Source organism: Eufriesea mexicana, unplaced genomic scaffold (genome assembly GCF_001483705.2).
Source record: "Eufriesea mexicana isolate 0111107269 unplaced genomic scaffold, ASM148370v2 scaffold5271, whole genome shotgun sequence".
Taxonomy (NCBI): Eukaryota; Metazoa; Arthropoda; class Insecta; order Hymenoptera; family Apidae; genus Eufriesea; species Eufriesea mexicana.
Genome location: NW_016913209.1, coordinates 116,176 through 142,847, shown reverse-complemented (window position 1 = coordinate 142,847; position 26,672 = coordinate 116,176). Strand labels below are relative to the sequence as shown.

Sequence of the window (26,672 nt, the reverse complement as noted above, 5' to 3'; positions counted from 1 at the left end):
AATGAAGATGGATTTTAATACACCATTGGAAACGAATAAATTTATAAACGGAGCTACGAAATTGATTATTTAAATTGGCCATAAAACGACACGAATAAACGGATTCAGACAACCCGAAGACAAATTTCGCGTTACTATGCAAACAGTTTGATCAATTTTCTCGATACGAATGGCGAGAGTGGAAAATATTATTGATTTTATCTCGGCTCCTTTGATCAATAGCTTCATTGAAACGATAATTCAGTCGGATGGCAAGAAATATCAGCCGGAGAAACGGTTCTAAATTAAAACTGTGGCAAAGATTCGAGGGAAAATATTTGTGGCCGAAAGGATGAGAAGATAATCGAAGGTTAATTAATTTGTATCGCGAAAACGAACCGGGAAAGAATATTCTCGGGAATAAGAGGTACAGGCAACTCGCAGAGCTCATAAATAAATTGATTGCTCCAGCTTTATCATTACGCGGGCAAAATTTAAATTCCGCTTGGATTTTAAACTCACGATATTGCTTCTCCATTCACTTTATATGGCAATATAGAAATTCTATTTTCAACGAAATATTAAGGTAATGACAAAACACGATCTGCAAACAGATTCTTGTTACAGCACGACGTCTAATAACAATTACCAAATTAATTAATTTGAAGAATTCATATTGTAAAATAATAATGATATTAAATATCCCAGTTTATAAATACTCGATTTAACAAATTCAATGATTTTTCAAAGTTTTAAAATGATTTATAAATATCATTTTAAATTCAATTAACTCGAGGAAATTATTTCAGAGAATGCTATTAAAAATTAATTAGTACTCTATTATTCTGCATGCTCTGGTTTTATATATGGAATTAAAGTGAAAATTTATTTCCGTTTAATTAAGCGAAGAAAATAATTTAAAAAAGTAGTTTAAAATAATTTAAAATAATTTAGAAATCGATTACTATTTTATTATTCCGAATTTATGCATTGAATGAAAACTGCGACAAAAATGGAAAATATTTTTCTCGATTGAATTAATTTAAGAAAATTATTTCGAAATACAAATATCCATCGAAATTCCATTAAAATTATATTATTATTTCGAAAATTTAATTTCGGTTAATTAAGCAAAGAAAATAATTTCAAATAGTAGTTTAAAATAATTTAAAATAATAATGATTCAAAAATCGATTACTATTTTATTATTCCAATTTTATACATCGAATGAAAACTGCGAGAAAAAATGGAAAAGTATAATAACGAAGAAATGGAAAATATTTTTCTCGATTGAATTAATTTAAGAAAATTATTTCGAAATACAAATATCCATCGAAATTCCATTAAAATTATTTTATTATTTCGCACGCTGTGATTTCGCGTATTCGATAAAAGCTTGGGCAATCAATTCCGACCGATTGTCGAGCGTGTTCACGACTAACGCGAGTTGAGCAAAGCACGAAGCGAAAAAGTCGCATAGATTCCGGTTTCACTTTCCAAACTGCCTCCCCGCTTGCAGCAAAACGATAAAGACCGAGTTCTTAATAGGAAAACTTTATTTCCGTGGTCTCTAATACCGACTCGAGATGGCTGCAGCTTCAATGAAATCCTCGATTGGCTGTGTCAAAGAGGATTTGCAGCGCAGTCTTGAGCCACATTTCAAAACGAATAACACACATTCCCGTCGTCTTAAACTCATTTCCTATGATTGTTTAACTTAAACCTGGCAGATAATCGGTAAAATAAATATACAAACTCCTATGCCACAAAATTTTGCTCAAAACGTCATCTATGGATAATATCTATGACAGTGTTTGGGCTCTAAGTATAAATTTCAAAATTCAGTTGCACCGATTCTACGTTAAATTTAAATTTGAATTGGTTACATTACAGATATCTAACGTGAAATTCACGGTTTCGTGAAACTCTATAACGTTTTATTAGCCACGTGCTAGTTCGAAGACTCTAGGGTCTTGGAGTTAGAGTTTCAGGGTCTTGAAATGACCTCACGTATGTCTTGCTCCTCTCATGAATTAATTAAACGATTTACTGTTCCAGTTTTCCACCACGGAACTCGTTTCACCCTATCTCCCTTTGAAAGTAAAATCTGACCGCGATAAATAAATAAACAAATGTAATTTGTCACAATTTTATAACGAAGTGCCCTACTATTCATTATAAATTATTCACATAGTTGTAAGTGCTCGAATAACACTTATGGGGTTCAATATTTATACTCCGTTTCGTGCTTGAAGCAAAAACCAGGAGAAATAATACGAAAAGGAAAATGGTAACAAAAATTGTTAGCGCAGAGTTTGTTTATTTAACACTAGATTTACGGAACTCGTCAATTTGACGGAAGGGTTGCGCCAATGATACGATGGTAACAGATTTAGTTAATTTATATTAAGATTGTTAATATAATATATAATTGTTTTTAAATTAAACTAAAAATTAGAGAAAAATGGCACGTGGTTTCCTTTACCTGTCAATTTGACAGGTGTCCTTAGAAATAGGTATACAGATAGCGCCCGTAAACCTAGTGTTAATAACAGACGAGTGATAGGTCAGTGGTCCCTAGTGTAACACGCAGAAATTATGTGGAACTGACTGTTAACACGTTAAACGCCATGCTGATTTTACGGTACCGTTCCGTTCACACCACAGTTAGCCGTCAATTGGGCCCTTCCGGGCCTTACGGACCGGCGAGGCCTGAACGGAGATTCTAGCGCCGATCCCTAAGGCCCAGCGTGGTATTTAACGCGTTAACGCATCGAATCTCTATGGTAATTAGTGAAACGACTTATTAATGAAAATTCCCTAGCAAATCTAGTAATTTGGAACTATTTGACCGGTGGGGCCTGAACGGAGAGTCTAACGCCGGTCCCTAGGACCCAGCGTGGCGTTTAACGTGTCAATGCATCGAATTTCTATGGTAATTAGTGAAACGACTTATTAATGAAAATTCCCTAGCAAATCTAGTAATTTGGAATTATTTGACCGGTGGGGCTTGAACGGAGAGTCTAACGCCGGTCTCTAGGGCCCAGCGTGGTGTTTTATGTGTCAATTCATCGGATCCCTACGGTAATTAGTGAAACGATTTATTAATGAAAATTCCCTAGCAAATCTAGTAACTAGGAACTATTTGCGTCTTTGTAACTGCTTAGATAACCACGTGACGTTTAGTTTTTGGAAATGCAAAGAATCCGAGGATTGTTTGTGACGACCACGATCAAGGACAACGTTGACGACGACGTCGACGAGGACAACGAACGAATAGGACGACGACGACGAGGGCGACGGTGGCGACGAAAATGGCACCGTCGTCGCACGCTTGTTCACTTCCACGAATATGGACGGCACGGACAACGCGAACACGCGTCCGTGTGCCTTATACGTGTACATATCCATATATGCATAAACGAGAGGACATTGTTCGGCTAGGTTAATGGACAATTGATTACGTACCAGCTCGGAGACCAATGGCACCGACTTTCGGCGCGGCCGGATGTCCGGCATGCTGTCGATGTTGCTGTAGAAAGGATTGTCTCCCGGATGCCTGAAAGAATAGCGATTGAAAATGTTAGATATAAGATAAATAACATTCTAGATAAATGTAGAATGGAGAGATCGAATAGGTAGACGCGTGTGAGCATAAATGAACGAGAATGCTCGTTTATCGTTTCAAAAATCGAGACATTGTGATTTATAAGAAAATATTTCGTCTTAGGAATAACTATAGTTCTGAAAAAGTTTGTGGATATGTATATCTTCGTTACTTATAGCTCAACAAAACATATATAGTACAAGAAAAGTAGTTCATTCAGATTTTTGTTCGAGAATAGTAACCTCTTCGCGAGTAAGTCTCTCATTTAACTCACTAGCGCCACCACGGTCAATATCTCCGATAAACGTAATGTGAATATCGTACATGCACTGATATGCTTATTAATATTCGAATCTTATTGTGTTTTATATTTCTTTATGAATTATGGAATTCTGAATCATGCAAGAATCCGTAATAAAAATGAGTCATCAAATTAACGATGAAGAATAAATGTAGGATAGAAATATTTTTAATCGAATTTAATGTGCAAATAAATTGGGAATAATGGTTTATTATATTTTCTATTTAAAATATATTCTAATTTCGATATTTTCTAGTTAAAAATATTACACGTTCCAATCTTTATCTTCCTTACTTTTCAAAATTGACAATAAATAACTCTCACGCAACGACAACACAAGCCACCGTTTACTTTTTAATTTCCACACACCGATATATTTTATTTGCAAACGAATCAACACAGACATTCGTATAATAACATTTGCCATAAATTCCGAACGAATCCAACTGGCTCCCGCAACGAGGCCATTACTATTCCAAACAAATCGTTGAAACTAACCAAGATAAATCAAGATACGAATAAACAACGGCCTTGAAATATCGATAAAATATTCTCCTACGATATCCTACTCCATAAATCTGAAATTTAAAATATTAAAAATGGCGGGCGATCGTTTCCAGCGATAATCTCGTAATAAACCGCGTAGTACATCGCAAAATAAAATATCAGTGTGCCTGCACCGATCCATCGGTTGCGGAATTTATGGACACCATAACGATCTCGGGTTAGACACTATTCGATCACGATGAATCCTGGCCGAGTTAGGCCAAATCGATATTACGCTGAAAGTAATCGAAGTTTCTGGTCAAATTGGGAATCGGCTTTCCGAGGATCTCTACTTAAGCGATCAGAAGTTTCTAGGGACCCTAGAACTCGCCTGCTGATCCGAACCTCTCCTCTCATTATTATCGCCCAACACTTTCCGATCTTTCACCGAACTCGGATTCGTCCAGTGGAAATTAACCGACTATCAGGGAATTTGAAAAATGGGCATTACAGGGGAAATTAATTGATACGGAGATTAGCCGTTGTAATTAAAAGTATCGGGGATCGGAAAGATCTCGGGTCCGATTATGAGCACGGAAACCGGTGTTTTGGTAGCCACGAGGTGAAATCGTGATTTATCGTTGCGACTAAACGATAACCCAATTTAACTCTTTGCACTCGACGATCTGTTCGTTAGAGAAACATAGTAATTCGAAGACTTTCTGCCATAAAGTATTTTCAAAACGGTAAATAAGAAGTGCAAATTAATTGTAAGACGTAGAATTATTTTACCTCAGTATACTACGCATATCGATAGACAATTTTAAATTCGAGATATTAATTAATTCCTTGCACTATTTCCACGAGTCTGACTCGTGATGAAAATTTTAGGTCAAACTTGAATATCACGAGTAAGGCTCGTTGTTTAATTTCGTGCCAAACGTGGATATCACGAGTCTGACTCGTGATCGGCGTTTCGGGTCAAGCATGAATATCACGAGTGTGACTCGTTATTGATATTTCAGGTCAAACATGAGTATCCCGAGTGTGACTCGTGGTTTTAATTTTCGGGTTAAGTATGAATATATAGTACTGTCACAGGCGGTGACCTCGTACCCTAATCAAGCCATGTTCACCATTCCCACAGTATGGTGTAACCTAATCTATCACTTTGGAATTATTTCACTTATTGTGCTTTACTTTTCTTCATTTTTCCACTTAGGTGACACGCAAACCTTTAAGAGGTTCGGTCGAACTGCAATTAGGGTTGGTGTTTTGTATTGCAAGCTTTCTAGATCGATGGTTGTCGGCCATTTTTTCTTGTATGCCATCGTGATGATGGCATCGTTTGATATGGAGATTGGTAGCGAGTGTTGGAACGTAAGCAATTTTAATTTATTATCTACCTATTTTTGTTATGTCACTTTAATCGTTAACAGCCACGTGTATTGTGTTTAGGTATATGCATCGTGAGTCGACAGTTCACCTGTTAATTGACGTGTCGAGTTAATTAATTAATCGAAGCTCTGGTAGAAATAAAATATTACTAGAAATTAGAAAATTCTAAAATTAGATTAAAATAAAAATTAAAATTAAAATTAAGTATAGTATGTTTTTCCATCTTTACCAAATTCCATAAAATATTTTCGAATTATATATTACTCCATTTTCCCAAATTTCAAATTAACTCGATATTTCAAATGACAATTTTCAATATTCCGTACACCAGTGAAATGCCAAAGAATTAAAATTTAAGATAAATCATGGGTCAACGTAAAGTATAAGATAAAGCTTTGCGAGCTAATTTTTAAAAGATCCAAGAGACTAATCCTCAATAAATTGACGAGAACAATTTGCAGCAATTTAATTGTCGGGCAACAAGTCGCCTATGCGATAGTTCGAGGAATCGATTACCATTATACGCGTTTCAACGTTTAATCAGCAATTCTGCGTGCTCGTAACGCGATCGACTAAACGCTGGACAATGAGATGGTCGACTTTTACGACAAGGGAGTTACACAAACAGCCAGTAGCTTTCAACCTGATGAATTTCTCGCTCAATTAACGAGCTTCAATGACAAATTCACTTCGTCCATTTCAAAAATAACTTCCTCTATCAAAAAATTTAAATCAAGTAGTAATGCTTACATAGATTTTTAAATATTAGGTGAAGTAAAAAGAAATCTAATTTATGTAAAAAAATTAGCTCACCAAGATATTAGTCGAAAATGTGAATAAAATTGAATTTTTAAGTCAAATCTTATCGAATCGAAATGGCTATAGCAATTCAATAGGATTTTTTCTCCTCATTTATGTAAAGAAATTAGCTCACCACGATATTAGTCGAAAATGTGAATAAAATTGAATTTTTAAGCCAAATCCTATCGAATCGAAATATTCGGCTATAGCAATTCAATAGGATTTTTTCTCCTTATTTATGTAAAAAATTTCTTTTTACTTCACCTAATATATACGTGTTGATATAATAAAGGAGCTATGTATCTAAGAAAGGGATGAGTGGATCAAGTATGCATGAGATGGTAATATCTAATGAATTCAGGTTATTGTAATAAATGAGTATGTGTGTAATGATTAAAGTGTTGTGTGAATTGTGTATGTTAATGCAATGTATAAAAGAAGAAAGGAAAAAACGAAAGTGATTTGGCATAGGTCAGTTGCAATGAGTTGTAATAGTGAGAAGAGGTGTGAACATGTGATTGTGATAAATTAATTATATTTAAATTAAATATTTCTTTGATAATCTTTGTAATTAAATAAAGAATGTATGTTAATGCAATGTATAAAAGAAGAAAGGAAAAAACGAAAGTGATTTGGCATAGGTCAGTTGCAATGAGTTGTAATAGTGAGAAGAGGTGTGAACATATGATTGTGATAAATTAATAATATTTAAATTAAATATTTGTGTTTGATAATCTTTGTAATTAAATAAAGAATTGTTCTTATTATTATTATTTCATCCACCATTAAGAAATCAATATTCCTTCATTTTGTACCTCGATATACGATATAATTGCCACGAAGAGGAAGAAAATTATTTATAAACCTGCAAATTTGATTTATTTCTAATCTCCTCTAAAATAAATCTAAAATAAACCTAAAATAAATCTAAAAGAAATTGGGTTGAAAAATGCAACTAAAAATCCTCTTCGTTATTTTAAATACGATACAAATTCACGTCGAAGGATACCAATTTGTAGACAAATTAGAAAATTTAATTGTGAAGATTCGATGAATATATTTTGAAATATTCATGCACAAAATTTTTAAAAATATAATAATATTTAATATTTTAAAAAATATTTAAGATTCGAAGTTAAATAAAAAGGAAAGGAAAAAGGGAAAAATATATAAAGAGATCTCGTAGTGTTCGTACATCGGAGAGAAATTGAAGAAAGAAACCTTGTAGGAGGAAACGAGACCATCGATTAGACCGGAAGCGTGTCGGATCGCACTAGCAACAATTAAGAGACACTTTCAGAGTCGACCCGATTTAAGAGGCCTGTCACTCGTCGAAGATCTTGGTTTTTATGTCAACTGCTGTCTAGATCAAAGCTTCCTTCGGAGCTTTGCTGCGAAATGAGCGAAGAGCAAGGTACCATTCGTGGTGAACGTAATGACCACTGGAAGGTTTCATTTCGGAATATTAACTGAAGCTAATAAAACGTCGCTGATACAGAAAATATTCGCGATTTATAATAATCTTCTGAAGAAATTTTAATTGCAGCTTTTGAAAGATCAAACGACTGAAGAATGGTTTCATTCATCGTACGATGTATCATTAAAAATGGAAAACTATGAGACTGAAATCAAAAAATAGTATATATATAAAGTATAAATATATTAAAGATTTGCAAACATCCTAATTTGTAAAGATTCTATAATGTATTGAAAATTTATAAAAATCCCAGTTTATAAAAATTTTATAACATATTCGAAATCTACAAATATCCTAATTAGTAAAAATTTTTTCCAAATATTTAAGATTCGTAAAAATTCTAATGGGCAGAAATTCTATAATATATTCAAGACTTGTAAAAATCCCAATCTGTAAAAATTTGATAATATATTAAAAATATGTAAAAATCCTAATTTGTAAAGATTCTCAAATATATTCAAGATCAGTAAATATCCTAATTAGTAAAAATTCTTCCCAAATATTTAAGATTTCTGAAAATTCTAATGTACAGAAATTCTATAATATATTCAAGACTTGTAAAAATTTGATAATATATTAAAAATGTGTAAAAATCCTAATTTATAAAGATTCTATAATATACTGAAAATTTATAAAAGCCCCAATTTATAAAAATTCTAAAATATATTCAAGATCTGCAAATATCTTAATTAGTAAAAATTCTTCCCAAAAATATTTAAGATTTGTAAAAATCCTAATGTACAGAAATTCTATAATATATTCAAGACTTGTAAAAATTCTAATTTATAAAAATATAATAATATATTAAAAATGTGTAAAAATCCTGTCTACGAATCTTCGCTTCCTTGAAATATTAAAATAAATCTGTTGCTCTATAACTTTAATTCCTTTAAATACTACGATACTGGTAGACAAATAAAACGAAGAAAATTTATACAAAAGGTTAAAAAAAACACAATCAAAATTTTCCAAATTCTTTTCCTTAAGAAAAAAGAAAGAATTAAACTTCTACACGAATATCCTTTAATTTTTCCATCAGATATTTAATTAAATCAAGCTAATCACAATTTAAGAACTATTTAAAGAATGACCAATCATTATTGTAACCTATCATTACTTTTACCAATCCTTTCCCACCAAAAATCCCAAGGAAACACAAAGAACAAAATAAATTGGAAAATATAACGAACCAAAAGCATAAAACATAATTAACCATGACCTACGAAATGAATTGCCAAAGACAATAGACGAAAAAGTATAATGAGAGATTAGCTTTTCACGATTGAAAAACCTTTCAGAAAGGAAATGGAAAAATCGAAAAATTGAAAAATCGAAAAATCGAGGAACAGGTAAAGAGCCGTCATTCACGTGACCAATTCCACTGTCAGATGTCATTGGCCAAGGGATTTTAATAGAAACACAGGGAGAGAATTTTTATACCGACGAATTTCCCCGATTCAACGAGAAACCAGGCTCGTGCAGCCTCGTTTCTTCCTGGATCCGAATTCTTTTACGACGAATTGTTTCACGGAATCAAATTCCCGCTATTGAGTTACCTGTCTTACATGTGCAACACGAACGGAGAAGAATTCCGAGTCCTTTCCAGTCGAGAGATTTTCATCGTAAAACACGAGACGTAAAATTTGCAGTTATTACGATCAAAATTCTTTCTCTGCTCCTCGTTTTTATGTGTTATTTTATCATTTCATGCGTTTCCTTTTATCAAATGTTTTGAAAATTGGGAATAACTGCTCGACGTTGGAAATATAATTTACGAAGAAAAATTTTGATCACCATTATGCGCCATTTTCCCGAATTTTTATGTATAATAGGTATAATACAATTCCAATGACCTTTTGATCATGTTCTTCTAAATACCCTTAATTACAGATTAATTTAATTTGATAAAAATATTAAGGAAATATTTATTAGATTTCAATAACTATATTTTCAAATAAAATAATAAAAAGTTAAAATCCAACACGTGGTTGCAAAAATTATTTTTGTTCTGTATCCTTCGATCTTTCAGTGGCCACTCTGTATAATTAAATGCATAATTGACTTACTGAAAATACAAATGGATATTAAACGAAAATATAATCCAATAAAAATATTTTTAGTACTACTTTTAATTACAGAATAATTTAATTTCACAAAATTATCAAAGGAATATTTTTTCAATATTTTTCTACATTTAAATGGCTGCTTGACCCAGTGAAAATATAAATGAATATTAAACGAAAACGTGATATTATTTAATATTTTATACTATAATTTGTTCTTCACATGTATTCATAAATATTTTGAATTTATTAATTGAAAATAATAGTCTAGATTTTAAATTAATAGAATTATATATTAATAATATTGATATTTCTATATTTATATTTATATACATATATTATTATCATTTTTAATTAAAGTTCCTATATATTTAATGCTTATAAAATATTATTTTATATTTGTAAATTAATATTAGATAAATATTATACAATTCAGAATTAAGGCATCAACTCTGTCGACAAATCAGCCAAACCATTATTCCCGCTTTACAGGCACCATTTTCGATCAAAAGAGGTGCAATGAAGGGCAAAAACGATTCCACGCGATAATCGCGGTAGTCACGAAAATAGCGTGTACCGTTAGCAGAAAGTTAGCAAAGTAAAACCGAGAGAAAAGTAAAAGTAGCACGATCGCTGCAAAACAAGCTACAAGCTAGACGTCTTATGGTACTCACCCGTTGCCTCGTCCACCGGATTCGCCACCAGGCCCGCTGCCGTTCTAACAAACAAAAAAACAAGTTTATTAAGAAACAAGCCTAGTAACAGTTCGAAAAAACCAAAGGGAGAACGCGCGTTCGCGCGAACGACGGCGCAGGCGTACGAAAAAATATTGTACACAGTCTTTGGAAACGCGTGACCATCGAAACCAGAGAGAAGCAAAGTCTCGCCATCGAGAAAAGAACAAGTGAAAACCGACTAACCGATCGCGCCATCTACTCCCCACCCTACCCATCAATCCCTCGTTCGCGAGAAGTACACCAGATGGCAGCAGACGCCTCCTCTCTCTAGTTTCCCATGGCCATGCACGCACAATGCTTTGCCCTGTACACAAATCAGTCTCTTTTCGTCGACTTAAAGGTAAGAGAAGCTCCGATGAAACAGAGAATCGAGCGCTGACAGAGGATCCGAGAGGAAGAGGGTGGTTTCGCTCGTTCCTGCCCTCTCGCGTCGAGTTACGACTCCAGGGACGACTAGAAAAGGGAAGAAATTCTCGTTGTGCTCTGACGTTCTCCTCTTCTTTCTCATCTCCTTTTTCTACCTTTGCTACCATTCCCTCCTCCCTGTCCTCCCCGTCTCGACCACCTTTCCGCCACTGTTGACTCAGATTAAAACCTTCTTTCCTCTTAGCTGGCTCTTCGTCGCTGTCACCTTGTCCCTTTCTTCCGCCATTGTTCCCTCGCTCGTTTTTGTCCCCGTGAACTAGCCACGGCTCTCATCGCGACGTCCGACAGCCGCGGGAACCGCAGCCGGGGTTGAGACAGCAACTTTTCTGCTTAATCTTCTGCGTTTCCACCACGGGTACACCCTTTTTCCAGCCGTTAATTCCTCGTGCCACTCCTGTACCTTCATCGATGGTCGTTAATCAAAAGTTTCTGCACAGTGCCCGAAGGCTTGAAGCACGACCTCGTGCTGGCACGTCGCTGATCCGGCTATCTGACTCTGATAACCCTGTAGAACCTCCGAGACCAGGGTGATCGCGTCCCCTGGCTTACTGTCTCCAAGGATGTAACCACTTTGGTGGAAGGACACTGAAATTCTTATCGTTAGCCAAAATTCGTCACCTAACTTGCATCTATCAGAACATCCTTGGACGATTCTTTCTGTCGGATTTACCTCTGTTCTGCTTTGTCTCGCGATCTGGTCTTGGTAGCCGGTCTGATTACAACTTTGGTAGTCGGTTTCTACGTTTCTCGACGAATTCCACGCTGTCTTCTTCCTCTCGTTCTCCATTCTTCGTCTCTTTTCGTCGCGTTTAGCACTCGCCTGCGCCTCATCTGCCTATCCGTCTCGTTCGCCCGGTGTCGCACGGAGGAATGGAAGATTGGAGACAGTGTGTAACAGCCCGTATAAATATAATATCACGTACAATACTTCGTAAATTCTGTCACGATAGAGATACAATATAAACTTATGGATAGCGTAACAAGTATATTTAGAGTTAGAGCCGCAGGTTCACATTCTCATCCCAACGTTCAACGCCTTCAACCGCCGTTTACCTGTCCTCGTTACTGCCCTAATTCTCACTCATTCGCGTGAACAGTCTTGCGGAAAAGGGGGTTTCTTTTCACCCGAGAAGCTTACTTAGACAACACTGGAGCAATGACAATTTTTTATTTCGTATCCGCCTTTTTCTCTTCGCTTTTCTCTTTTTTTTTTTTTATTTTCGCGCTTTCCTCCCTCCCCCCTCGTTTGCTTGCTTGCGTTATTTGTTTGTTTACAATTTTTCGTTTCTTTTTTTTTTTGCTTTTTTGTTTTACCTGTTTTGTTCACGTTTAGCCACGAAGTGGGCGCCTTCGAGTACGTCTACCGGATAAGTATAACGCGGCCTCGAGTTTTCTCCTAGCGAGAACTAGCGAGTAATGCACGCGATGGAATCTGGTGGTCTTCGTTGAGTCGTAAAGATAGAGGGAATATCTTTCCGCGGTTGTAAAGTCGCGTAGCAAAAATAGGAAGCGAATTTTCGATCGTTGAGAATTTCTCGTGGTGTAAGTTTTATAAAATTCATGGAGAAACGGGATGGAACGTGGAAGAAGATCGAATGGAATGGTCATGGTGGTACGTAAACGAGCATGGATATTCGTTGAGCTAAGTGCGAGTGTGTTGCATTTTATGCAACGATGTCCTTTTCCAAACGATTATTCTTTGTCACATCTTAACCCTTCGCACTCGATTGTCTCTTCTCGGTAGTACAGTAAATCTAGGGAATAATAAGAATATTTATTTTCAGAGGACACGACGAGATTATCGGTAATCACACGAGAAGAAAAGAGAATCGAAATTTTTGGAAAATGTATCGCGATAAAGTAATTTGTGTCAGCGCTGGGCTTTCGTGATTTTATTTTAAACAACTTGGTTTGCGAGGGCAAAGGGTTAATATTGTGCCATAGTGTTCGTAAAGGTGGGATAAAGGAACATCAGATTTGATACTCTATACCTTCGTAGAGTTAATCGTATGACGATGAAAATGAAGCTTGAAAGCGATAGCTTAAGCACGTTAGCTGCGTGTTATTATAGGCTGTCAGAAAATTAAAATGGCGTCACGTCGCAAAATCATTTTGCAGATAGTGCATCACGCCTTTGCGACTAACGTCAATAACGTTTAACAGCGATTTTTGTTACAATGAAGTTCATACTTGAGTCGATATGATGGAGAGTATGTGCTTTAGCACGTGTAACTAAAAGACAAACGAAATTACCTACTCTTGTAATAAAAAGCAATATGTCTGTTACATTTTTGGTCCTTTTTCTTTATCTTTATCATGCATTCACAGGAAAAAATTACTACATCTTCTTGAAATAGAATTCTAAATATTCCTCTCATCAAAATTCAATTCATTTAAGAATCAGTTATATGGATATTTAATAAGGTAAGATTAAAAATAAGTGAAATATATGGTACGTATTTTCTCAGAGCTACAAATAGTAATATACTCGCAATAAATAGACTCTCTAAACAGACTATTCAATCTACCAACTGGGATAGTAGGAACAATTCATCATAGAAACGCAATAAAGGACTGAAACAAAGCCTCGTTTCTCAAGGAACAGGTGCAGAGGAACATTCATGGATACACTACGTTATCAATCCTCGACAGAGACGCACTCGAAGGCATGTTAATTACAAACTGAGTAGTTACTATACGCGTATAACCTACTTGGAATAGCATCGCTTCGCGAGTATAATTCTGACAAGCGTTTACTTAACAACGAAAATATCGTGTTATTACACTGCTAACAAGTTGTTCGTTTTACCTATTACTCATTAGGCCTTAACAAACGTACCCTCCCCTTATGGTCACGTTGATCTGTGCAATTCACGATCAACGACTGCCTAAATTCACTCTAGATCGAGAAGCCTCGATGAAATGATTTCTTTTTAATCAAAAGACAGAGTACCTTTCGTGGTTGAACCTCCCTCTGTCTCCTAGACGAGATATGAACGCTTAGAAAATGGTAAACGACATCCATGATATGAGAAAATGTGCGATAAAACGATGTGGACGCCTGACAGGACACTGCGACGATTTTTCGTTTAATGACGCGTGAGGAACATCGATATTGACTAATTATTAATATCATTCTTCGGCGATACTTTGCTGGCCAAGATGTATACACTATCAACCGGAAGTTTCATTTTATTTCATTATTTTTCTAGTTATTTCCTTTCGTTTGTATTTGACATTTCAATTGTTAATAATAATTCGTTTCGTTCTGAACAATTTTCAAGTTAAAAATTTTAACCTAAAACATTTTGCTACTCTGATTCCACTGCTCCACATTCGAGTACCTCTTGTACAAATTTCACTCACAATCCTATCATTTTCAAGTAACAAAAAATAAGTATTACTGATTCATAAGATAAAGTGAAATAAAAGCAAAGTAGAATATTTCAATTACAATGTTTCAATTTTCATTGAAATACGTTATAGTCCTAAACTTCCAGTAGACAGTGCAAGTAGCTAATTTCTGAACTCTAATAGCGTTCAAGGGATGGCCAGGAAAAATTGTAAATTACGAATTTACAAAGACTTCTAGCTTTATAAAAGGCGCAGAATTTTTCCGTTTATCTCGCTATAATAACTATTAGGGAATTTAAAGTGAAATTTTGTCGTCGCGGTGCCTCGACGAGGTGACGTTTGTGATACAGCTTTGGAGATGCTATTGCTTATCCATGCCCCAGGAATCTCGTGTTCGAAGAATGGGATTTTCGAGCCGGTGATTGATTGGTTTGCAATCGATGAACGACGAGGAAGAGGCTGCTGCGTGGATTTGCAGTGTGAATGGTTCTTGCAAACCTGCGACACGATGATATGTGAGAAGAGATTGATACGTGAGATTGATACGTCCAGGATGATAGGTGACTACCTAACAAAGCTGTCGCGTATGTTCGCTCTTTTCGCAGTTGCTCACTTAAAATTTGGATTTTATAAGTATATATTACCTGCTTTCTCTCCTTTATAGTTATACTTTTAATTTATCATAGACTTTACCTGAATCGTTTATGGTCAATTTATCATAGCGATATAAATATCTCTTTCTTTAATATATGATATATGATGACTTAACCTCTTATCCTTTCTTATCCTTCCTATCTCTACCATTTGTTTCCGTCTTATACAAGAAAGGCTAACATGAGTTATGTTAGGTAACACAATGTATCCTAAGCAGAAAAGATACAAGTATTATTATACAATATTATTTTTCCATATTTATATTAATACGTATTAAAGGTACTAAACGTATACAGGTTTGGTAGTCTTCTCTAAAATAGAATTAAAAAGGAGACTACAGTAGAAACACTTCTATTCATCGCGATAAGCGTGTCTGCAAAATTATCATAGACTTTGCGACCATACTTCGCGTAGAATTCAAGATTAGAAAAAGAAATTATTATCCTCAATGAGCGATAACTTCCCTTTTAATTCGAGCAGGCATCATGGTCTAAAAACGTTCATAAATCGTAGCTGGCAGAATTAGTTATCGTATCATCTCAACGGTACATCAACATCTGCGTGACTGTTGCTGGAGGTCGTTTTGCCACGATATTTTTAACCTCTTCTACCTCCGTTAACTTTGCTGATTATACGCTAGCAACGTGTTAATGTTCACCCTGAAAGCGGCTGTATCTTAGCAGCGTGAAGTTTGCAAAGTCAGATTTACTCGAAGTTCTTCGTTAGCGTCTGGTTTGAGGCTAAACATGGCCGCAAAGACTCCGAGAATCTTTCCAACACGCTTCTTACGGCTGCTAACAGTCTGGCTAACTTTGTCTCGAAATAAAACGAAACGTAGAATGGTATCACTGGAAAACGCAAACAAACGGTCAAATCGAGTTAATGAAATTTGCATACGTGTCTGCGAAGTGCGGTGTAACGAAATTTCGTCTCTGTGAAAATACAGAATTTATTCGAAGGAATCTCAAACGTCACTCCTCGACTCGAGTTTCATTAATTTTATTACACACGACACTCGATATTTATTCACAACCGAGGTATTATGATAGAATCGATCGTTTAAATATTCGTTACTCCGCGAGTGTTAAAGAATCTGTAGAATTCGTGCAACAGATGTCTATTTATATTTACGAACGAGACGAATCTGCATTAAATACTTCGCGATGTATCGTTACGATTCAAATAGACACGAACGTCTATCATGTTCACCACATTTCGAGAGGAACGAAGATTTATCGGTGACCACGATTAATCTCCGTCGACATGGACAGCGTGGTGAATAGAAATATACTTCGAAATATACGAATCTCGTTTGGGTACGTAAAAGACGCAATACACGTGATGCAGTATATAAGTCGATTTTGCTAACCTTCTTTCATGAAACAGTGGTTCCCAATACGATCTGGTAAAGTATCCTTTTTCCTGTTCCTCAAAAACGATTGCACAACTTCCTTTTCCGAATGTAAATGCCGAATAGATGTTGGTAGAATGAAAACAAAAGAAACGTGAGTTCGGCACGCACTTGCTTAACGAGACAGCGAAAACATGATGCGCGCGCAGGTAATATGGCGACGTTAGCGTGGTTCGGTCGGTCAGAAGAACGTGGTTGGTAATTTATCAGCGAATAGTGAAATATAAAAGAGTGCTCGGTAAACGAGGAAACAAGTGGGTCACGTTTCAATGCATTGCGAGCTTGTTCGATAAAGACGTATGGAATATGACCCATATTTGCCACGTTTGTCCTCTGAGCAGTAATCGGTAGTGGAATAAGAGAAGAATTTAACTGTTCGCGTTCTTGTTACCTTTCGTCGACAAAAATGTTACGGGACAGGAAGTGATTGAATCATGTGGAATTGCAAGCTGAGATAAATCGGTAAGATGTAATTACTTCTTCCTGTCGACGTTTGATACCTGATATCGACTCTTTCGGTAAGTAATAATAAATTCATAAATAAAATAATAGAACTGTATGTACGTCAATGTTTTCGAGTTTATACGATTGATATTGACAAGTTTCGTGTGAAATGCATATTTATTGCTTTTAAAACTACACGTAATTGTAGAAATCGAATTGTTTCAACTTAATATTCGTACAGAAATTCAAGCGTAGGAAAGTAAGGTTAAGTATTCGATTTGCATACGTGAGTAATATGCTACACAGGTGATAGGAGTTCATCTCTTTTTACGGACGCAAATAAAATTATAGGATTCTGCTAGGTTGAAAGTTGTAAAACGGTCGAACGAGCACGAAACGTGTATATATATAGGGGAATATTATAGGTTGTGCAATCTTATCTTCCCATATGATCGCCAATAACACGAAGTGAACTTCAAAGGTGTTTTCGTATAACATGAAAATTTATCGCGATAAAAATATCATAATTCATATTTGCAATTTTCATAATGAGTTGAGAAATATGAAAGGTAGGAGGATTTTTTCATCACTTTTTCTATATTCTTCAATTACTTTGCACTCTCTCAAACGTCTTTGAAATTTTTCCAGCACATTTCACAGCAATCGCCATCTTGGGAACCACTGATCTAGATAAGAGTCAGCTGAACTGCAATCGGATGTTTGTGAGCGCTATTCAATCGTTTTTCGATTTTGGTCCTGCGCTGGATTATGTCGAGTATCCGTCAATTAGAAATCTTTATGCAAACGCATAAAACGAGACCGAAATTCTGCGTCAAGACTTTGAACGTATACCGCGGCAGTAAACTATTTAAATTCCTTTAATAAATAATTCGTCTATTTCAGAAAACAATTTGATATTCCTATCGATATGTTTAAAATTATTAATGGTTATAATAATTTTCTGGCTACGTGTCTTATCATAACAGAGGCTTTGCTTCGCAATAAAGAAAGCAGCTTTCTATCTATCACTCCAAGATTTCACCACTAACAGGTTAAGTAAAAATATATATGTGAAACTGAAAGATGGAGAAATCGAATAAAAATTTCTAGAAATATAATGCAAGAGAAAGTATACAAGAGGAGAGTGAAAATAATCAATTACTAAACTAACCTCAAATTTTATAAAAATTCAAACATGGAAAGAAAATGGAGCAAGTGTGACTGCAGGCGGTATTATATGTATATTAGAATGAGAATTGTCGACTAGTTATGATTTAAAATTCGCATGTTAACATAAGGGGAATTGTTCCAGTGATTTGCAAACAAGAATACCGCAGAATCGGCGCTTTATTTGCATATCGCTGTAGTAGCTATGATTAATGCGCACGCTGCGTAAACTTGCAGCTGGGCGACAATAACGCGCTGTGAACACGTCAGTGGAAGAGCTGCCCTCCTGTTGCGAAGCAAACGACCCCTGGAAAATTTGCATTTTGTTCGAGCAAACTGCGAAAATTGTGAACAATCCCAATGACCGATATGCATACGAGTAATTGAATCGATTCACAACCCGACGTGTTAGGCCACAGGTCGCTATAACGAATGGAAATGTATCAAGTCGATTGAAGTAAAAGGCTGAGGTAGATATTTGAAGAATGGAGAAATTACAGGGGATGAGAAAAAGTGAGAGAGATAAAAAGGAGTCAGGAGTAATTGAGAGATTAAAGAGATGATAAATGAAGGCAGGAAAGTTATGGAATAATGAACGAAGAGGAAATGTCTAAGAATTGGTTCTTATAAAGAAGAAGTAGAAGGCTAAAGGATAAAGAAAATCATAGAAGGTAAAAGCGGGCATTCTCTGAAACTCTCGAAGCAAGAAATAAGTATACGAAATGGCGGAAAAGGAACAGAGGGCATGAAGGAGTACGACAATGGTGAATCAAGACGGGAAAAAATTAAACAAAGCCGTACAAAGGTAAAACGAAAAAGGTATACGGTACAGGAAGAAGTACTGGAAAAGGACCATAAATTTGCTGAAAGTTTTTCACCAGAAGGAAGCACGATATTTAAACGAAACTCATAAACTCGTGGACGTTGAAAAATTTCGTTAATGTAAAAGCAAAAGAAAAAATAACCAAGATCATATCTAACATAGGATATAGCAAAATAGGAACAGTATAAATCTGAGAAGACTCGTCCACGCATTCAGACAAGACAGACAATTCGAAATGGCCTGACAATGGCTACTGTCGAACTGAATAAGCGAAAACCAAAGAAAGCCCACAAAAAGGCTTTTAAAACGCAACAAGAGCGAGTAAAGAAGGGGAAAACAAATATCCATCCAACGCAAAGAATTAAAACAAACAGGGAACATACTCAGCCAGCGAGAAACGCAAACTATTCCAGCGTGGAACAAACAACCGGGCCTGTACGCATGAAAGATTCACGAAAGAGGGTCAATGGAACACGGGGAGAGCATGGATAAGTAGCAACCCTGCGCGTATCCCAGCGATAACAAGAACGCCGTGATACGCGTGTACAGTGATATGTCGAGCTGTACGCGTGTAACGATAGCGGCATAGATGGTGCTAATTGTGCTAGTGGAGCAGCCAGTTACAGATCCCACGTGCTAGCCTGGTAGTCATCCCACGGCTCACGCTGTGGTTTATCCCCGAGCGTTTCGAATAAAACGGTCGGCTTAACCGGTCGTTTAATTCGCGGCGATAAGCCGTTTTATGCAGCCGACAAGATAGCCATTCGGGCGCAAACATGGACGCCTGGAAATGCGCGTTAGCGCTCAATAACCGCATTGGATCACGGTTTAATGGCACCAAACGTGCCTCAAATTTCAGTCGTACACAATATTTCCGGAATTGACCCGACGATTGCGCTTTCATGGAAATTCCCACGACTCCCGGGTGCGTTAAATCTAATCGTGATCGTTGCGTAAAATGATCATCGGTCCTGGTAGCTTAGGCGTAATTGTTGTTGTAGCTGAGAGCTATCCGGTGCTGAGTAATCGCTGACAGAACTGGTTGTTCGGATTTATAGTTACAAGTATGAGTAAGCTCTTAGATTGTATCGGACTCCGACGACTGTACACAAGTCTTGTTCGGTTTGGAAATTGGTTTCTTAATAGCTTGACGATATAAAAGGTGACACTGGTATATGCAAAGTTTCAAATGGTCGTTTAGCACTGGTAAATTTGTACGAAAACGAGAAAGAGATTTGTTCCCTGGTTTCACAGGAGAATACTCGGGACGATGATGACTAGTATCTAGATAAGAAACTTTCCTGGAACCCTGTATATTATCGTGTAATCGTGCATTTTAGCTCGGTTTGCGTCGTTAGACCCAGCCTGACAGCGATTCACTGCAATTTTTCCAATATACCGTGTACCACTAAAATCCCATGTCGCGTCGCTGCTTCTGCCCTTGCCTCTGCCTGGCTACGTTATTATACCTTACTTCTACAAAGCTTAATGCTATCCAGTTAACGGACACTTTTAGAATTCGATGAATTGCTGCGTTAGAAGCTATAAAGAAGATTTACCTATAAAAAAGTTGCTGAACAAGTGGAGCCTGTTAGCAGTTGGTGTAAGATGCGGGACGTCAGTCGAAACTTTTCCCATGACAATTATAATTCTTCGCTAGGATATTATCATAGTCAGCCAGGTCGGGGAACAACTTCCTAACGCTTCTCCCATGATCGTGAGACGCTGAAAATTTCATACCCGTGCTATGAGATACGATCCTAAGAGGATTCGGAGGTACCAAAGTCGAATATTTTCTTCTCAAGTTGTCCTGGCTAAAGGGAAGCTTTGGATCATAAATACTTCGCTTCAAAAACGACGATCTACTAATTCCACGCTTCGCAATGCCTACTTATTCGTCTAAAGAGGTGTATAAACAGCTAGCAAAGATCACCATAGTAAAAATGGCTGTCCAAAAAGGTATCGCCTAATAAAAGCCTCAAAGATGTCGAAAACGGTCCATTGTTCCTCATAGAAAAATTCCTGTAGTAAATTGCACGGTAAATCGACCCCGGATCCTCGATATCGAGAGCACATGGCACTACGAACTCGAAAATTCGCTCGTGCAAGGGACTCGCATCTCCTCTCGAACGGTCCGAACGATCGAACTTATCCGACGTTATAAACACACACATAGAAAAGTGTCAATTTGGAAATCTCGATTATACAAAATACCTTCGTGGTCGTAAAAATTGCGCAAGTAGGAAAAGCCTCTTTTTCTCGTGTACAATGACCTCGCGTTTTCCGAGCTGACGCGATTTTGAGGTTAGGTGTGTACGTGCAGCAAGTGTCCGAGATTTTTAAGACTTTATAGCCGCGTCACTTTTATAGTCTGCCTCGTATAGCGAAATGTATTTTAGATCCTCTGGATGTAAATCCTGCCCTCCTTTCGCGAAACGGGATCCTGTACTTTTTGGAACGTTAGATCTCGTAAAAGCTTAATCACTTACTAACATCCTACTGTGCTACCTACGAGTTACATCGTACTACAAAATTCAGCTGCAACGAGCTTCGATAAAAATTTGGTAAATCTATTGCTATCATACACGGTGTCGTATAAAGATGGTATACTGTATCTTATCAGTGGATCGCTAGATCTTCGTAATACTGAAGAGACTTCGGAATATACTTGCTAGAGGGCGTAGTTCGGTTTTTAAATTGCTAATGAAGGATCGTTGCTCCTAGAGCTTCGCGAAGGGTCCGAAGATGAATGGATGTTTCACTAGGTGTTAGATATACGGTGTACGTATGAATTAATGCATTCGATTGGCTAATTGCACTACTAGGGTAACGTCGGAATAGGTTTTAAAGGATCTACAGCACTGCTGTCAAGGGTAAGCTTCGAAGCTTAGACCACTAGTACCTCCATGTCTCCGTTATCGTGTCATAGCACGTAGTATAGTTCGCATTGTACTGCATGCGAGGGCTAGGATTAGTTGACGGAATAGCTTCCTGTGAGAACGCGTTGAGTCCCAGCGTTCTTCTAATCGTATGCAAGAGAGGACAAAATTATTTAAAAATATTTTCGATTATGATACACTAACCTTGCAACGTTCGATGCATTTGTCTCGTCCCAAGTTTCACGCAAAAAGTTCGTTACAAATTTGAATGGCTTGCAATATCGTACAATAAAATAGAGAATCGAAACGAGATTGAAATAAATAAAATAAAACATTGGGAATCACGACTAGAAATTAATTAATTACGAACTGGGAAAGGGTCGCGGTGCATCCGATAAAATCGTCAGAGGTATATGCAAAGCACGGGTTCCGGGTTGGAAAAAGAAGAGAAAAATGGTGATTTACGTTGAGAAGCAGAGCGTATTTCTGAGGGAAACCAGCGGACGATTTCTGCGCGCTCCGACTCATAAAATATCGAACTTTAATACAGCGGCACGAGGCTATCTGCTTGATTCTCGCCACCCCCGAGATAATGGAACTCCCGGAGTTCATACTTCCGGCTGCATGATGTAGGTCGTAGCGTGCAATAATTTCGCTCGCCGCGGATTGCATGGAAACACGTGGCCCCGGTGTCCCGTGATAAATGGTTAAAGTTAAATGCGCTCCTTCTACGAGTCGTGTGCAAATATTAAAGAGGATTACACGATTATGGGAACTTCGGACGAGCAAAGTTCGTGCCCCTTTTTGCCGTGCGTTTTGTCGCTCGAGAGAATTGAAATTAAACCGACGCGCACGTTTACGCGGGTCCGCGCCATTGCAGATGGCGCGCCGGTCGCGACGCGAAATTCGATTAAGGCGTCGCTGTTCTCGCGTCGCGGTCCAACCGTCATGGTACAACGTAGTTCGTGGCTGTGGGGAATTTCGTCGGAGACAACGGGTCTTACGCTGGTTAAACGGGGAATTTAACCACGACGGATACGACACAGGGCAAGATGACGTTTATCGAAGTTGGCGCTGCAAAGCACGAGCAAAATACCGGCGAAAATGTAATGCACAGAGAAGTCGGAAAGGGCAGACGCTGGATGTGCTACAAATGAGCAACGGTGAGTGCTTTTAGCTTTTCGAGTGTAATTTTCCGCTGCTGTCGCGATTATAAAAATGACGTAACGATGCTTCTACGGGTAAAAAAAGAACCGGTATTTTTGGGGTCTTTTAGAAAATTAAAAGGAATTTATTTAATGATTATTTTAATATCACGGTCCATAAAATATTTTCCTAGAAATTATAACAGTTTTCACTGGTTATGGAATATTTCCCTCGATATTGCGTTATTAATTATTTTAGGTATCAGGAATGTTTGTTAAGGTAGTTTTAATTGTGAAAGACGATACACGGGTGAGATACCTCAAAGAGACGAGACGAATGCTTGGAAACTTTTAATTGCTGACTTTTCCTTAATTTCCTCCCTCCGTATTTCTTTAAGTTCTTTTATGCACTGTTAGTTATCGCTCTCAGGCCATTATGCATTCTCTCTGCTCTTAATTGGAAAATCTTCGTGGGAACAGCAAATTTGCCCCTGTTCTCGAAAAAGTTAAGAACAGGATCTAATTATGCGTTACTTTTTTAAAGGCTTGTTCCTTGCCTCCAGCAGTTCGCCGCTTAAACTGCTAAACAATTCCTCCACTTGGGATTAAGGTGATACAAACAGCGTACTCGCAAGATCTCAGCTACTTTCTCAAACACTCGTTACCGTTAAATAGAATAAATACCTTCTTCCTTTATCACACAGCGATCTCAGCTACGATAAAAAGGATCATCGGAATACATTTGTCTCTTCCAAGTTGGTCGTCCAATTCAAAATTTACTTCGACCTTTTATTTTTAAACCAATTCCAAACTGTATTTCCCCTTTATATCCTTGATTACAATTATCGCGAAGCAGCTCCAGCGTCTATATTCAATTTCACATTGAAAATTTGTTTAGAAGCCTCCGGTAAACGTTCGTAGGTGTACAGTGCATCCCTCGCCCGACTCGTTGCGTTTGAAAACAGGAAGGAAACGGAATGAATGGAAAGCACGAAAACCTCGGAAACATCGCAGTGAAATACGAAAGTAAATACAAAAGTAAACTGAGCTAATCGAAGCCTGCTATAAACGTTCATCGCGAAGCATGACAGGAAGCTGATGCACTATCTAGATATTAATACTTCATGGACAAAATCAGCGTCTCACGATCTCGTTTTCCTTTCTCCACAGGTATCGTTTAACTTCTTCCTTCTTTTTAATTCTCAACTCACCCAACTCATTCTCCTAATTTCTCCACAAAAACACTGTCAAGTGTTTCCCTGCACACTGGACGTACCTCAAAGTCATCCAGACTAGTTGAGTAATCCGATTACACTGCTTGCAGAATTAAAGCAGCCGAGAAAGGGAACCGGTTGCAATGCGAGAAACATCATCCCCACGTGGCTGACATGACGACATCGCTCCAACATCTACACACTCCATCCCTCGAAGAGCAACCGGACACAACCATCTAACATCACGTCGAATGTGACCAAAAACGGCGACATCGACCTTTTTTCTCACTCTTTTCTTCCACCCCAATGCCTAGACTCTGGCATGAGCCAGTGAGATGCGACCAATGGGCTGCACGTTCCTCCCCGCCACGCGTTTGCCAGTTATCACACGAAAGCTTCTTACCCTACGTAATATTCTGTCCCCCTGGAGAAAACACGGCTAAACGGTTTCGTTACGTTATTAATTGACACAAAACTACCGCGTAGGCTATAGTACCGTTACAATACGTGTTAGATATACCTTTGACGTGTGTGTGCATGTTGTATGCGTGTGTGTACGTGACCCGATGCGAGTGGAACGCGTGTGCGTGCGCGTCAGTGAGAGGTTCCGCGAGGAGCCCGCAAGCCGGAAACGAGCTGCTCGATGGCCACATCCGTCGAGTGCCCCCGCAGCAAAGCCGGGGCCCACACGAGTGTGCCTGGCTCACCAGTAACGAGCGGTTTGATCTTCGGCGAGGGTGGCAAGCTCTTCAGCCTTCTTGCGGTTTAAGTCGCGTTTACGCCAATTTCCACGAACGCTCGTGCAAATTTTGTTTCCACCTGCTCTCTGTTCCGCTCTGTGGTCTCTAACGAGACTAAACTCTGTTCCGTTTCAGCTCCGCCTGCATCGGCAGAGGTTTTAATCGTCCGCTCTAGAACACTCGCGTGTAACCTCGGCTCTATTCTGTTCCAGTTTTGCCGGAAGTGGCCGCAGGATTCCCGACGCTGTCAGGTCCTCGCGAACTTGCCTCACACAGACTAGGACTCTACTACGCGAATATCCCGCGAGACGGGACGCTGTTGCGTGCCTAACGAGCTGTACCAGCTCGAAGTATTTTACCGATCTTCCTGCTTCACCGATCCCTCGGCAATTTTCTCACGCAGATCGCTGCGAGGATTATTCGTGTAACCACGCCACGCGGCACCGCGAAGTCTGAGTTCGAAGATGATCCCGCGTGTAGGGTGCAGGTCGCAAGCTGAGGCTGCGAGAATTGCTGCGAGAATCCTCGGAGTCGTGAGCTCTAGGGTACACCGTCGAGTGACGTCCTGGTGATTCGTATCTGAAGTAACTATATCGAATCTCTCGTCTTTGACAGATCATCTTCCTTCCTATCCGAGGACCAGTTCGAACGCTAATGGAAGCCTAAGGTAAGATCGAACCGTCGTCTCTAATGACATGGTTACCTAAGACACTTGCATTTCATGCACGAATCGTGTACTCTTGCTTTTAGACTGATCATGTGTATGTCGTCTTGTTTGCAGTGGGAACTAGCTTCGTAGGAATGTCGAACGGGACGTCACTCGACGATCACGAAGATCCAAGGGAGTCTATGAGCAACCGCAGCCCCGAGTTGGACCGGAAAGACGGCTAAGAACGTGTTAGACACAATGACACTGTGACGATATACATATACAATATCCATGATCGTTAGAATCGTACAATATAGATACACAATTAACGTCACTAGACGCGAGTACGTATCCCTCGTTTCGCCGGGTCTCCATCTTTGTCTACTTGCTTCTTAATTCGTTTCATATAAAAGTGAGAAATGGTACACAATTGGTCCGGGCGTTTGCTCGTTGGATCTCGTTCAAAAAGCGTCTCGAGAGGCAGATGGCTGTGTTCCACGTTCGTAAATGGAACTGGCGGCCTTTGTACGTTTCGTTCGAAATAATTCAGCAAAGGATCGATTGGTTTATGCATGGCACATGAATCACGGCCGAATGGAAACGTACCAACAGACTATTCCAGGGTATCGACAAGGGTTTCTCGAAATCGTGACTGGACTCTCCTTATTCGACCAGACACGTCCGTTCGAACGCGTTTCGCTCTCATCTTGGATCACAAATACACGCGAAATTTACTCTCTCTCTCTCTACCAGCGATCTCTTGTCTGTAATTCCTCGAAAACAATTCACCCTCGCTCATGAATTGCAAACGTGCAATTGCGCTGTCTGTTTGGACGTTCTAATTTTTTGAATATGCTCCATGCTCGTTTGCGGGTCATGAATACTTCATTTCATTACTTTCCTCCTGTTCTCTTTCC

At 38.1% G+C, this 26,672-nt stretch overlaps 1 protein-coding gene across 1 annotated transcript in view; it reads right to left on the bottom strand.

The window, feature by feature from the left end:
* Positions 1-26,672, bottom strand: part of unc-13 (protein unc13 homolog) — a 153,827-nt gene that overhangs the window by 114,304 nt on the left and 12,851 nt on the right. The window contains exons 2-3 of the mRNA XM_017906283.1: positions 10,787-10,830; positions 3,448-3,538 (exon numbers count right to left, since the gene is read on the bottom strand). Of these exons, the coding sequence (XP_017761772.1) occupies positions 3,448-3,538; positions 10,787-10,830 (135 nt within the window). The remainder of the gene's footprint in view (positions 1-3,447; positions 3,539-10,786; positions 10,831-26,672) is intronic.